The 16,289-nt window shown below is 37.1% G+C and overlaps 1 protein-coding gene across 1 annotated transcript in view; it reads left to right on the forward strand.

Annotated features, from left to right (window-relative positions):
* SAMD3 (sterile alpha motif domain containing 3) overlaps positions 1-16,289 on the forward strand; it is a gene marked incomplete at its 3' end in the record, with an annotated part of 50,985 nt that overhangs the window by 29,277 nt on the left and 5,419 nt on the right. The window contains exon 7 of the mRNA XM_084228680.1: positions 13,884-14,084. Within this exon, the coding sequence (XP_084084806.1) occupies positions 13,884-14,084 (201 nt within the window). The remainder of the gene's footprint in view (positions 1-13,883; positions 14,085-16,289) is intronic.

Consider the following 16,289-nt stretch of genomic DNA (forward strand, 5'->3'; position numbering starts at 1 on the left):
GGACAAAGCTAAATGGTCTCTGTTTATTTCTCAAAACCACCTATTCTTGTAACTACATCCTTCATGACTTTTTCCTCTTGGTTCCCTAGGTATACTTGAAATCTAAAATGAAGTCTACCCAAAGCTCATGCAGGGGTCTTTGCTACAAAGAGAAAAGGAAGTTGAAGGTACCAGGGCCCAAGATGAGTTAAATTGCAACAGAATTTAGTTTTGATCAACCTACAAGCTGGGGCAAAAAGAGATTATAAAGTGGTCATTGTTCACACTAGTGAGACAGCATTTTTCCTGGCAAACAAATCTAATAGGTAAAGATTTGCCTTTCTCCCCGTTACAGTTGGTGTTGCAAATTGCTGATTCTTTTATAAACCAGCATCCTTGCTTACAACATAGTGTTCTATAAAGCTTTTAGACTTTAAAGAAGAGACATTTTGCACTAGAATATTACAGAATCAGTGCGTTTTTGTATTTGTACTCTCCATCATGACTAAGTAAAAGTAAAATCACTAAGTAGAATGGAGAGACAAATACAGAGAATATATTACTTATCTCATGAAATTTTATACTTCAGATGAATTGCCTAAATTATCTCTAAGCTCCATTTTGAACTTCTGATAGCTTCTTTTTAATGTCTTTAAAATTTCTGAATGTCAGATATTTAGATTAGGATACATGTTGGTAAACATCACATCTTATACAATTTCTTGATTGGTCACAATACTTCCATAACATAGGAAAATGTTATTTGTTGTGCTACAGAGATGGAAATGCTGATGTAGGCAGGAAGCTAGCAAAAAGAACTTTGTCTTTCTGCAAAAAAAGGGAAGGGGTTTGGCTAAACTGGAGGAAGATTTTGGGAATGTATAAAGAAGGGCAAGAGACTTTCCTTTGTTTCTGTTTTTCCTTTGGTGGTTGGGTGGAATAACTAAAGATTTGAAGGTAAATGACTCAATGAAGGAAGATGGATTTCTCAGTCCTCTCATAAGGATTTCTGCAGATATCCAGGCAACTGCAGGATGTGTATGGGTCTGAGCAAAGCCCACCCTACAGATCTTTTGTCACTAACGCTCCTCCTACCCCAATCTTCTAGGCCACTTACACTCTGAAATATCAGTAGCACCAAAGCACGCACCTCCGCATCAGTATAACTGTGTTCCTCATCTCTCAGTACTAAAAGATTTATGACCAAGGTATATGGGTGGCTCTATATTTCAGAATCCCAGACTATGTTCCCAAAGCAAATCCTACAAAATGAAAGAACACAGTCTTGTTTGGCAATGTTTAAAAAAATCCCTTTCCAACCTTACAACCTCATGTTGGTCGTGCAGCCAAATGCGGCAGCTGTGCTATTACTTATGCATCTGACTTTTGCTTTTAGGTCCAAATACTTTGTAGCCCAGTGAATCAATAAATCTGTTTCCTTTGCATAACTGTCTTTTACTGTATTTCATTGTGTATTTATACACAGAGATATAATTAGAGTCTCAAAACAGTTGACTTAACAGAGCAATTTCATAAATTGCTGACATTATCCTTTTAAATGATGAAAGCACTGGGTTTAACAGCTTTGGGGAATTGTATGAAAATACATTGCAGTGTAGTGGAATTGTACTTTGCACTGTAGTGCTTTTTATAAAAATCCCCAGGTGTTAATTAAAGTTGAATGGATGAAACTTCTCAGTTCATGAGACATTATTCTCATTGCCCTGTGCTAGGCTTGTCGCTGGTTTCAGCCACTGCTTTTTTTTTTTTTTTAAAGATTTATTTATTTATTTATACAAGCACTGGGTACAGTCAGAGGCGCTGGAGGGTGAGAGAATTCACCAGAGCCAGAGCGGAGGTAGAACAGGCAGAGTGATGAAGTACACTGCTGAGGGGAGCAGTGGGTGGCAGGAGAGGTCTACACACCATGTGGGACCCTCGTGGGGGCCTGGGATCAAACTGCCGCTACAGAACGTGCGGGCAGCTTTGCAACCCAGCGCTCAACCGCTGCGCCACCGGGAGGCCCTCAGCCATTGCTTTTTGTCCCATTCCTATTTGCCCTGCTTCCTACTTATGCCATTGAATAACCCTTCTGCTGTGTTTCATATGCATTTTTTGTTTATTTTCAAGTGTTACAACCTGTGTACTGTCACTTTAATGTAAATGGTATTCTGTACTGCATCCTTATTTCCCTTTAATCACTGACAGTTGCAAGACTCATTCATGCTACTATATATATCTAGCCCATGATTGTAATGATTTTTCGGTATTCCTTGCCTCAAGTTCTTCTCTGGTGCATTGCAAATTTTATTGCAGAGAGCACTATCATATATGTCTGGTACATGTCTGTTTGCATACACAGAAGTGGAACTGATGGAGCCGAATACATGCCTGCACGTAATTTGACCAATTACCCTTTAGAACGTCTCTGTTAGTCTCGCTTCCACCACAGTGCATATCTCTGTGTTCCTGCCAGCCCTTGGCATTTTCCAGCCTTCGAAGTTTTGCCAAGCCTAATAGGTATAAAGTGTAATCTCATTCTTGTTGTGATTTGCTTCTCCCTGGATAATTAATGAGTCTGAGCATCTCTTTACATGTTTGTTAGCCTTTTGAGTTTCTTATTCTAGAAAATTAGCTCTTTAGAGCCATTGCCCATTTTTAAAATGAGTTGGCAGCTTTTTCTTATTAGTTTGTAGGACGCAGTCCTTCCCATGTCACAAGTCACAAAGATATTCTCCTTCTCCTGCTATTAAGTTTATAGTTTAAACTTTCATGTTTATGCCATTAAGTCATCTGGAGTTCATCTCTGCTTGTGTTATTATTAAGTAGGGATCTCCATATAATTAACTGCTTTCTAAGCACCAATTAAGAAATAATTCGGTCTTTTCTTACTGGTTTATGGTATCGCTTTTATTGTATATTATGTTCTTACATAGACTTGGGTATATTCTGGGCACTATCTCTTATTCCACTGATCTATTCATATACCATTGCTATATTGCTTTTGATTACTTATATATTACTTAATATCACTTACTTAGTTCTTGATATACAGACGTTTGCCAGCGGAAGGTATGCAGCTTCAGGGAAGTCCCTCAGCAGAAAGGATTCTGTCCTCATTTTTGTAGAGTAAGGTGGTCCTTTTCTGAGGTACCAGACCCTGAGACTCCTTTAAACTCCTTCTCATAGGAGAACTAGAGCCTGGCCTTGAAGTGCTGATTTTGGTGGGAGGGCTGGGCCAAAGGAGCACCTACCACCTAAGGAGCACCAGGATCAGCTCTGTCTTGCTCTAACAGAGGATCTACTGTGACAGCCTGGAGGTGACACAGGTCCTGTCATGCTGACCTGGGGGCGAGGGTATGTGGCTGGTGGCATCTGGTCCTCAGGGGCACTGGAACCTGGATCCTCTCGTTATCACAGTCTGATGCTTTTCTTTTTAGGAATCTTATTTCATCCAGAGGGTTCATTTGTGGTCCTCTTTGGTCTCTGCAAATGCCCCATTTAAAACATCAGCTAGAAGGAATTTTACTCGGTGAAATAAGTCAGAAGGAAAAAGAAAAATATCGGATGGTTTAACTTATAGCAGGGAATATAGGGGAACCAAATAAGACATCAGTGTAAAAAAAGAATAACAGTACAAAACACAACAAAGCAAAAGCAGACAATTATAAATCAGAGACCTACTGCAGGGGAGGAGGAGGGAGAGGGATCAGAGGGTGGGAGGGAGGAGCACAGGGGACTGAGGTGATGGTGCACGGGTGCATTGGGGAAGGAAACTCTATGGGGACTACACCTGAGGGGGAAGCAAATATTGGTTAGAAGTGAACAATGATGTAAAAAATAAATTAAAAAAATAAATAAAACATCAGAATATAAATGTGCTTTCAAAATGCTTAATGCTTTTTCATTAATATATGCATTTTCTTTTTAAGTTATTGAAATTTCTTTCAGTCAGTAGAGCCTTCAGCCACTTATAAATTTTTCGTTCATAGGATAGAAGCTGATTTTGAGAATAGATTGTTCTTTCAAAATTTTCTGAAAAGTATTTGGCTTGTATTCTACAGCTGTCCAGCTCTTCACATTTATGACTGATATTTTTCACCTACTTTGGAAATACTAGCCTCTGTCTTTATAGGGAAAATTCACTCTAAATTGGATATTTGATGAAAATTCATTGTGCTCCTTTTCTTGAAGGAGCGCAAGAAGGATTTTGAAGTATCCTCAGTAACATTTGTTTCTCTCTGTTTCTTTTTCTAGTTGCTATAAAGTGTTCTTAGTTTTGAGGTTTTTGATGTGATTTTTAAGTGCATAGATAATTTTACCTTTATCAGTCCACCTAGTCTATATTTTGTTTGCTTTAAGTTTTTTTTTTAAAGATTTATTTATTTATGCATACAAGAACTGGGGTACAGGCCAGAGATGCAGGGGGTGAGAGGATTCACCAGAGACAGAGTGGGGAGCAGAACAGGCCGACTGACTGAAATACACTGCTGAGAGGAGCAACAGGCAAGTCAGGAGAGGTCTACTGTGCCATGTGGGTTGCTCCCTGTCTGGCCGAGAATTGAATCCACAGCTACAGAGGCTGTGGATTGCTTCATAGTGAGGTGCTTAACTCCTTGCGCAACCAGGAAGGCCCTGCTTTTTTTGAAGTTTTAATTAAATAGCTTACTCATATCAATCAGTTTTTCCAAACTCCTATTGTTATAATCTCATAGTCCTTTGTTTTATGATGCGATCTAAGAAGACCCCTTTTGTCCTCAGCTTCCTTTTTCACAGCTTCAGTTACCCATTTGCATTCTGATGTTTTATTTTTTATTTAATATTTATTGTTGCTTATCTCTTTTGGTGCTTAATTTGTGAATTAATCTTTATCATAGAATATATGAAATGAAATACACGTCAATGAAAACAATAAGTATATATAGAGTTCAAAGCTATCAGTAGTTTCAGGCATTCACTGGGGACCTTGAAATGTGGCCCTTACAGATTAGTAGAAACTGTTCTGTTTATTATATTGAGTTCCAGTTTCCAATAATCCATGTGATCTTCAGTATCAACAATTCTAGTTTTTCTCGTCTTGCTTATGATTAGGACACTTGTTTAGTGTCTTAATCACTACTGAAAACGGAATATTGAAATCTTCAACTATTATTCGATTGCCTATTTTTCTCTTCAGTTCTGTCAGTGCTTGTGACTTAAATTTGGGGAGTCAATTGTTAGGTGTGTATAAGTTTATAATTTTTATCTTCCTGATGAATTGGTTCTCTTTCATTATAAAATATCCTCCTTTGTCTCTAAGAATAATTTTTCTCTTAGGGTTTATTTTGTTTGGTGTTAGCATAGCATAGTCTTTTTATCTCTTGGTTACTGTTTGCATGGTACATTTCTCCCCACATTTTTACTTTCAACCTATTTGTATCTTTGAATAGAAAATGTGTATCTTGTAGAAAGTGTATGTAGTTGGATGGTTTTAAAAATCCATTCTGCCCATTACTTATTGTAGTTACCAATAAGGTAGGATTTATTTCTACCATTTTGCTATGTTTTCTATTTTTTTTTTTTTTTGCATTTTATTCTTCTATTACTGCCTTCTTTTGTGTTAAGTAGATATTTTGTATGTGGCAATTTCTCTTATTGTTTCATTTTGTATGTATATTTTCATTTATTTCCTTAGTGATTGTTTTGGGGATTACAATTAACATCTTCATTTTAATACTTTAGTTTGGATTAATACCTATTTTACAGTAGCATACAAAAACTTTGCCTCTCTATAATTCCAACCCTATTTTTTGTTATTGCACTGTTATTGTCACATAAATAACAATTTATACATTTGGTGCTTATCAACAGATTTATTTTTATTGCTTTGTATAATTATATTTTAAATAAGACATGAGAAAGAGTTGCAAACAAAAAATAGATTTATACTGTCTTTTATGTATACCTAAGTAATGACATTACCAGAGCTCTTGATTCTTTTCATGTGGATTTGAGTTACAGTCTAATATTCTTTCATTTTTGGCAAAACTGATTTGCTAATAACCAATTCTTCCAATTTTATTCATCTGGGAATGTCTTACAGAATCTTCATATTGGAAGGATGTTTTACTGGATAAAGACTTCATTTAGGAAATTAGTTTTTGGTGTCTGGTGTCTCAGTTAATGAGGCTGTGGTTGTAGCTAACAGAAAACCATCTGAGACTGAACAACACTATCAGGAGCTTTCATGTAATAGACAACACAAGGTAGATGGATGTGAGTATTGCTGCTGTTCACTGCTCTAACCAGTTTATCTCCTCCAGAAATACAACCAGCAGGACTGTACTTCTCCAGCCCCCTGAAGTTATGGTGACATGACTGACTTTGACCAATGAAATTGTGAACAGAAGTGCACACATGGATGATTTCACCTGCAACACCCTGCTTTCCCCCTTTTCTTTACAGTGATATTTGGCTGCATTTTAGGTGGTGGTGCCAATGTTCCTGGGCAAGGAGGTTGAGGAGCTGGTTCCCAAGATGGACATTCATATCAGTGATAAATAAAACTTTGCTACTTTAAGGTCTGGAGTTATTAAGTACTGCTTCACAATTATGTAACCTGAGTAATATCTGGAGCTCCAGGAACAGTAATTCAGGCTTTGGGTTAACATTTCTGATACACCTCTCCTTGACCTGGCTTCATGCAGCAATGGAAGCATTTTTGAGGATCTGGCTGATCTTGTGATCCTCCTCAGGGATTTCACAGTCTGTGTCCTATTACTATATCTAGGGTGGGAAGGTCCATGAAACATTTCCATTGTTATAATAAAAATTTTAAAATTTAGGAAAATACTACTTCAAGTAAGAATATCTGGGTTTCATTTTTACAACAAACTCATTTGGTGATTCTTTTTTTTTAAGATTTATTTTAATTTATTTATGCATACAAGAACTGTGGTGCAAACCAGAAGTGTGTGGGGTGTGTGTGTGAGAGAGGATTCACCGGAGACAGAGTGGGGAGCAGAACAGGCAGATTGACTGAAATACACTGCTGAGGGGAGCAGCAGGTGAGACAGGAGAGGTCTGCTGTGCCATGTGGGTTAACTCCCTGATCAGGGATCGAACTCATGCTGCAGTGGCTGCCAACAGCTTGATAGTGCTGAGACTTAAACCCTTTCATCACCAAGGAGACCCCATCATTTGGAGATTTTTTTCCAGACCTTAACATTTGGAGTAGGTTGTGTCCATTATGACCTAAGTTTTAAGAACATTTCTCAGAGTCTGAAACATGGAGGAAACAAAACTTGTATTTTGCCCAATTCTCATGTGAAATATCCTGGGGATGTTGTGGCAGTTGCTTTTGAGAGGTTAACTTGTACTTTTTAAAAAATATATACAAGATGTCTAGGATAGTGTCTTAGGGATTTAGTAAATGATTGTAGGGTGTCCTTGAACTCAGAGGCCTCCAAATATTTGCTAAATGTATTAATTAGTTAACTGCCAGGTGTTTAAATACTAAAACTACTCTTGTGATTCATTTCTCTCTAAAATATTTTCTTTGTTTACTTACTGGATATATAACTTTGGAAGTCATGAAGCAGTCTTGTATGGTAGCTTTCTTTGGTTTGGCAAAAATGTGGAATGAAAAGCTATGCAGAAACTGCCTAGCCAGACAAATGCTAAGAATATCTACCGAGTTCTTTTGGATTTCCTTTATGGATTTACTGTTTTTTTCTTACTGCACCTGACACATAATGGTTTATTATGCAAATACTACTCGTTTTTCTAGCCTTTTTCACAGTTGCTTTTATGGTGCAAAACTGAACAAGACAGCAAAAGCTGAAGAAAAAAAAAAGTTGAAGAAAAAGGTTGACAGTTCATGGCTTTCTGAGTATGGTAAATCTTCTGCCATCAGTAGGTGGCAATGTTGCTAATACTGTGAAGTTTTACAAGTCATCTGTGCGCTTGGAAACATGGGTAGATTTGCAGCAGTTTTCCTGCTGATTAACTGAGGCACCGGACTGAATGTTAAGAGAAGAGACTTGTGCAAGTTACATAAAGAAGCATCATTTGCAAATGCAATTTCATGATAATAGAAGTGAAAATGGGGATGACTGGAATTTGGGATAAAGAAAATCCTGGCGTGTAACACAACTCTGTCCAATAGAATATATAATACGGATCACATAAGACATTTTAAATGTTCTAGTAGCCATCTTTCTTTTTTTTTAAAGAAGCAGATGGAATTATAATGTTAATGGTATATTTTATTTAATCCAATATAGTCCACAATCTTATATTATACTGCCTTTTTTTGTTGTTTATAAGAAGTCTTTGAAATTGAGTGTTTTGGGCACATCTCAGTCAGGACTTGCCACATTTCTAGTGCTCAGTGGCTATATGTGGCAAGTGGCTACTATAAGTAATGACTCAGATAAATACAGCTTTAGAGGAGTCACAGGGTAAAAGAAACGGTGCTCTGTGAAGAACGCCATAATGAGCTGGCAGCTCTACAACTTATTTCTTGTTTTCAGAGTCAGTTTCCAGACTATAAACACAGGACCTTTACATACTACTGTTAATGTAGGTTTGTGGGGTTTTTTTGCTGTCAGTTATTTCCTTCCTTGTTTTTCTTTTTGAAGTTTAATAAAATTTATTTATTTACATCTATTTTACATCGTTCATTTTTTGTACAATGTTTGCTTTCTCCTCTCAGGTGTAGTCCCCATAGAATTCCCACCAGCAGTTCACCTGTGCATCATCACCATAGTCCCTGTGCTCTTTCCATCCCCTGTTTTGATCCCTCTCCACCCCCTCCACTGAAGAATGTTTCTGATTTATAGTTGCCTGTTAATTTTTTTTGTTATTATATTTTCACTCTGATCCCATATTTTGTTCCCCTATATTCGTCATTTAAGTGAAGCCATCTGATATTTTTCTTTTTCCTTCTGACTTACGAGAACAAAATTATATCTAATAGAAGTCAAGGTGAATTTTTATTCATCTCTGGGGGACAAAATGATAAGCTACATTTTATACTTTGTTGTATCTTACAATTACAAAAGCAGTCTCAATAAATATTCTGTTAAGATCTAATATAAAAGTATTATCTTTGTTTTCAAGCCAACTGTCAGCTTAGACTGAAAGTTGGCTGGAGCCAAGCTCTCAGCTCTCTCACCCAACTTTCGTTGGGTGGTCACTGTGTGCAGAAGTAGAGCCCCATCTTAGGTCAGGGGCACTGGCGTGTGAAGGAGGCATGGCATAAGTTTGTTATCCAGTTGTTGGGATCTAACCTAGGTTAATGTTCTGATTAAGTTGTGCTGATTTCTATGAAGTCACAAATCCCATTGGTGATTCTTACACTTCCCTTAAATGTATCCATTCCTTGGCCATCTGTTCCCTGCTTCATGACTTCTTCTTTCCAGTATTTTTTGAGTATGTTCTCCCTGTTCATCTTTACTTCCTAAAACAGACACACACACACACACACAGTGGTTGATTCTGCTGCTACTGTTCTGGGTCTCTCATTCGCCCATGTCCTCATCTCAATGTGTACTGCTCAGAAACCAGCCTTTCAGTACAAGGCCATTCATCTCATTGGGGAAGTATTTGGCTACCCCAAGATAGGAACCCCCCAACACATCGCTATATTTGTGCTTGGGAAAGACACTTTCCTTTTGAGAGTCCCAACTGGCTCAACAACAAAGTGAGAGGCATGGATCAGATGATTTCTAAATTCTTTCCAGCTCTAAGAATATAGAAATTATTAAAAAGGTGAGAATTTTAAATTCTGATAGTCATTAAGAATTATTCCTGGGTCTCCCCTGGTGGCATAGGCGGGAGCTCAGCACTGTGAGGCTGTCCACAGCCTCTGCAGTGTGGGTTTGATCCCGATCTCGGCGGGCGAGAATCCCACATGGCCCAGCAAACCTCTCCTGTCTAGTCCGCTGCTCCCCTCAGCAGTGTGTTTCATCAGAATGCCTGTTCTGCTCCCTGCTCTGTCTCTGGTGAATCCTCTCACCCTCCCGTGTGTCTGAACTGTACCTTGGTTCTTGTATGTATGAATAAATAAATTTTTTTAAAAAAGTATTCCTTCTGAAAAGAACTGTAATCTGGGATACAATCCAGTAATATTATGTTAGTACCATCAAGTAAAAGCTCCCTAAAAACTCTACTTTACGTGACATTTCATGAAGTGCTTGTGAGGTTTGGGGGAGCAGTATATCATGTGTATAATAGTCTATAATGTTGATATCAGCAATTGCAGAACTATATTTCAGTAAAAAGAAAGAGGTTCAAATCATTTTTTTTCCTTTACTATTTAAAATTTAGGTTTTTACTTTATTTAAAAATTATCATATCTTTGGGCCTCCCTGGTGGTACAAAAGGTTAAACACAGCACTGTGAAGCTATCTGCAGCCTCTGCAGCACAAGTTCAATCCCCGACTGGCCAGGGAGTTACCCACATGGCACAGCAGACCTCTCCTGTCTCGCCTGCTGCTCCCCTTAGCAGTGTATTTCAATCAGTCTTCCTGTTCTGTTCCCCACCCTGTCTCTGGTGAATCCTCTTACCCCCTGCACTTCTGGCCTGTTCCCCAGTTCTTTTTTTTTTGTGGGACCCTTGCCGGCGGCCAGGGAATGAACTGGTTTAGCCCAGCGCTCAACCGCTGAGCCACCAGGGGAGGCCCTGTACCCCAGTTCTTATATGCATAAATAAATAAATGTTTGAAAAATTATTATACCTTTGAGACTGATAAAATGTATGTAGCATGTATAATTTATAAGAAAAAATAAATGTTGTGAGTCACTATTCAGCTTTAAAATGGGAACACAGCCCATACTGTTGTGTCCAGTGATGTTTTCCACCCCCTTCCCAGCATTCCAAAATTATGGTCTTCCACTTTGAATTTTATGATAATCACATATGCATGATTCCATGTTTAGTTGTGCTTGTTTTTGAAGTTGACATAATGATAAAAAAAACTATATATGTTATTTATGATATCTTTTTTTTTCTCTCAATATAATGTCTCTGGGATTTCATTCAGTCCGTCAGTTTAGGCTGTCTAGTTCATTAACTTTTATATTGGCTTAAAAATCTATTGTGACAGCAAAATACAGCTTATTTGTATGCTGCACCAGTCATTCATGTGCGCGCGCACGCGCGCGCGCGTGTGTGTGTGTGTGTGTGTGTGTGTGTGTGTCTTTGCGCACATGCGCGTGCCTATATGCAGCATTTTCAAGGATATACACTTAGGAGGAATTCTTGGCACTTGGGTATATAAATATTCAACTTTATAAAACAGTGGTAATATTTTCCTAGGGGATTGTAGCCATTTAAACTCACTGAGTAGTACTTGTTATTATCTCCAATTATTGTGAGTAAAACAGTACCTTGTTTGGTCCTAATTTTCAATTTAATTATGTATGAGTTTTATCATCTTTTCATGTTTATGAAGCATTCAGCTTTCCTTTTCTGTAAAATGCTAGGTTCTGTCTTTTGTCTATTTTTTTCTGAGGTTGTCTTTTCCTTATTTGTTCATAAGAATTCTATATATGTTCTGTATTCTGGTCCTTGACAAATTGTTGATATATCACTGTAAATATTTTTGCCCATTTTGTTCCATGTTTTTATGGCACCGTGTTTCTTTATGGTGTCTTTGCACAAAGAGAAGCTTGTAATTTTAATGTAGTTTGATTTATCAGTCATGTCCCTTATATTTAGTCCCTTTTGGAACAATCTTCTCCTACCTTAAAATGATAAGAAATATCATTACATTAAAAAAAAGTAAATGTCTGTTTAACATTTAAGCTCCTAAACCAAGTGGAATTTATTTCTGCATAAGATGTGCCATTTTCTCCATTTGTCCCAGATAGTTAGTAGAACTCCTGCACATTTTATAAAGTAGTTCTTACTTTTCCAGGGATCTGTGATGTTGTCTCTACTGTCTTCATACTCTTATCTCAAAGGTCTGCTGTGTTCCACTAGTAAAGTTTCCTGTTCTTTCATGGATACCAAATTTTCTATTTACATAGCTGTAAAATGTCTTAATATTTTCCCATTACAAGTACATTAATTTGAGATTTCTCTTAATCATATCACCTATGAATAATGACAATTTTCTTCCCATCATTCCAATTTGCACCTTTTATTTCTTTTATCTTACTACCCTGGATAGGATCATCAGCAAAACTCTAAATAAGAGTGTAATAGAGCATCTTTATCTTGTTTTTAATTGAAGGATAATTATTTTAAAATTTCAGCATTAAAAACTATGTCAGCTCAGATTTTGGTAGATAATTTTACAAGTTTTAAAAATTTCTCTTATTTTGACATAATTTTTTAATCATAAGGAGATACTGAATTTATAAAGTGCCTTTTTTCTACATTATTTGAAATGATCTTTTTTTTTTCTATATCAGTAGTTAAATGCAGGGTATGATATTTATATGTATATAGATAATCTAGGCAAATTAGAGAAGTGTTAACATGCACATTGTTTAAAAGTTTTTTTGTTCCAAATCTTTTCCAAAAGGTGGCCCCCAAATTCTGACTTCGGTATGAAATTATGTGAAATGTAGTGGATAAATCAACCATACTTACTTGACTATAGTTTGCTTTCTAGCGTTAAATCATAGGTGCATTTTTGTAGCAATGGAATAAACTCAAGTTAGTTCCTTGTTTCTAATATTTGCAACTTTGTTCATGAATGAGATTGGCCTGCCATTTTCCTCTTTTATACTGCTCTTCCAGGTTTGAGGATCAAGTTCACAGAAGCTTCATAGAATGTGTTGGAGAGTATTCATTTTTCTTTCCCCTTGTGACTCCCTGAAGGAGTTTGCATAATTTTGGAACACTCTAAAAATTAGTAGAAATTTTCTATAAAACCTTCAGGCCTTAGTATTTTCATGGTGGAAAGACTTTTGTCTTCTAGTTAAATTTATGAAAGATTATAGGAACTTCTTTTTAGATGGTTCTATTTTTCTAAGATTTTGTTCATTTGATCTGCGTCTTGCTAGTGATCCTATCTGTACAGATAGCAGATCTACATCAAGTGCTTGGAAAGCCTTGATGTAGGAGCATTCCTGACTCCTAATGATCTTTCTCTTCTTTTTAAGATAGCATCTGTTCACGCTCCCTCCAGGTAGAGTTTGTCAACTTGTTAATGAAAGTGCAGTTCAGCTGAGTATCCCTTCAACTAATTTTGCTAGGAAGATTGCTTTCTTCTAGCTTTAAAATCAATTGTCTTCTATTTTTTAATTATATGCAGGACATTTCTTTGCCACCCACCCCTACCCAATGTACCCAAATGTATAGTAAATATTATTGACATTTGATGATTTAGCATCCTAAAATACCTACTTAATATTTTTAATTTGGATTAAATGACATGGCTCTGTAGATCCCAAAAGGCAGTTAAAAATGAAATTCATAAAAATAATTACAACAATTCCTTAATTTAAAACTCTAGTTTCTCCTAATATTTTATCTTTTAAAATTTAAATAAGCAAAAATAAACAACATTCCTGTTGAGTATGAACTTTCTAGATAACCTTGTTTTTTACCTGAAAAGGGTGCATAGGAAATAAAGTAACTCAATGATCTGTCAAGAGAATAAGTAAGTAATTGACTGATTTATTCCACAGTAAGTAATTGATTTATTTATTCTTAGCATTAAAGGCTGCCCATTTAATCATGTTGAAGGTCAAGTGTAATTATATAAGCTAATGTTAATTATGGGTACTTTGTTATGATACATGTAATCCTATCTATTATATATAACTAGTATGTGTGTGTGTGTGTGTGTGTGTATATATATATATGTCTATATAATGAGTGCAATACAACCTATAATTCAATCTATAAATCTTTATAAGGCCACTTGAAGTATGGACCATGTTGATATTTTGAAAATATTTTGCAGGAAGAAACTATTTGTTTAGACTCTGAGGTAGGAGAACATATTAACTGGCTCCAGCAAGAGTACACAAAACCAGAAAAGGACTGGAGAGAAATTGATAAGAAGATGAGCCAGACTTTGGAAATCAGAAGGAAGTTGATCAACAGCAGAACTCCTCTGAAAGACGTTCTCAAAATGTTTCCCTTCTTGAAGTGCCCTTATCAGGTATCTTTATTGATTTATAATATTCTCTAAATACAGTGTCCAAATTGATTATTCTCTTTCCTCTTGGAGTGATAATAGGATTATGTGGCAGGACAGTGGGTGTAAATCTCAGTTGGGTGTGTGAAGCCCCGAGGATTAAAACTAGGGCCATTTTGTAAGAATTTCTGAATGCCTATGTTGATGACATGCACTGGAGGCATATGCTGCCTGCAGATTTATTTATTTATTTTTAAAAATTTATTTATTTATGCACACAAGAGCTGGGGTAGAGGCCAGAGGTGCGGAGAGACAAAGTGGGGAACAGAACAGGCAGACTGACTGAAATACACTGCTGAGGGGAGCAGTGGGCAAGTCAGGAGAGGTCTGCTGTGCCATGTGTGTAGCTCCCTGGCCAGGGATGGAACTCTTGCTACAATGGCTGCGGATAGCTTCATAGGTTGTTTCTTAACCCCTTGTGCCACCAGGGAGGCCCATGCCTGCAGATTTAGAGTTGTCTGTCACTGGAGGTTGGGGAACCAGTATTCCTGGGCTTTTGATAGCATGAAGAGTTGTCCCTTTGTATGCATTAGACAGTCAAGGTCATTTATTAGGGAATTGTCTGTGTGCAACACTACTCAAAGTTTGTTTTCTTTATGATTCCCAAATCATTTAATAAAGGGGTCTGAAATATTTGAAGTTTAATGGTTAAGTAAAAAAACCTGCATTTACCTTACTTAAGGTGGCTATGAAAACGTCTTTTACAGTTTTCAGGTAATTTAAACTGTGGTATGTAGTGAAAAATTCATCAAAGTTTTTACCTGAGAAAGTATTTCATGGAAGAATTCTGTGGATACAATCAACCAAACATGTAAAACATGTTTCTTCTTCCATAATAACTGAAAAACCAAAGTAAGAATTTGTTTGTTTTAATTACAATGTGAGTAGCAAACATTTGAGTGTTTATGTGTCAAGAGCTCTTAGTATGTTCTCAGTGCTTACGTGATTTATTTTATCTAATCATCTCAGCAACCCGCCCTTGGTTATTACTTGCTTTCTCCTTTCTCTTAATCTTTCTGTTGCTGGGAGTAGTAATAGCCAGTAACTCTGACTATTAAAAGAATAGGCCAATTGATAGACCTACAAAGTATAGTTGGTCAAACCAATATTATACAAATTCTCTGAATGCAGGGAACATGTCTTCAACATCTTAGCAGTTCCCAAAGTGCTTAGCAGAACACTCTACATGTACTGCAAAGAAAATGTTGATTTTTTGTTTTGTTTTGTTTTTATTATTATTATTTTTAAAAGATTTATTTATTTATACAAGAACTGGGATACAGGCCAGATGTGCGGGAGGGTGAAAGGATTCATCAGAGCGGGGACCAGAACAGGCAGACTGACGAAATACACTGCTGAGGGGAGCAGCGGGCTAGACAGGAGAGGTCTGTCACACCATGTGGGACCCTCACCTGCCGGCCGGGATCAAACTGGCGCTGCAGAGGCTGTGGACAGCTTCACAGTGCTGCGTTCAACCGCCTGCGCCACAAGGGGAGGCCCAATGTTGATTTTTTTGAATGCTGAATGAGTTACTATAATAGATATATGGTGTCTTACTCTATTTGGTAAGAAAAATGCCATAGACTGGGTAGCTATTTATTCCTGTTTTGGAGTTATTCCTCACAGTTCTGGAAGCTGGGAATTCTAAAATCAAGGCACCAGCAGATTTGGTGTCTGGTGAGAGCCAGCTTTCTGATTCATGGACCAGAACCTCTCTGATTCTGTGACTTCACATGTCTGAAGGAGCAACCAGCTCTTGGGGTCTTTTGTATAAGGGCAATAATCCATTCATGAAGACTTGGCCCTCATGACCTAATCACCTCCCAAAGGCCCTACCTCCTAAAACCACCACAATGACCATTAAGTTTCAGCATATGAATTTTGGGGGGACACAAGCATTCAGTTCACAGCAGTTGTTAGTTTCATCTGCTCATTGATGTTGCAGCCATAGGGGCTTTCATTAGAAAGTCTCCTGAAAGGCTTAGTGATTAATTCAAATGAGTTATGGTTAAATGACCTTTTAAAGAACTATAGTGAAGTAAGTCTGAGCTCCATGACAGATGGAGTGAGGAGCAGAAAGATTTCAGACCTAAGACTGTGTCACTCATGCTTTAAGACTCCCACTGTGGTGTCTTAAGTCTTTTTTTTTTTTTTAATATTTATTTATTT

Source organism: Talpa europaea (assembly GCF_964194135.1).
Source record: "Talpa europaea genome assembly, chromosome: 2".
Taxonomy (NCBI): domain Eukaryota; kingdom Metazoa; phylum Chordata; class Mammalia; order Eulipotyphla; family Talpidae; genus Talpa; species Talpa europaea.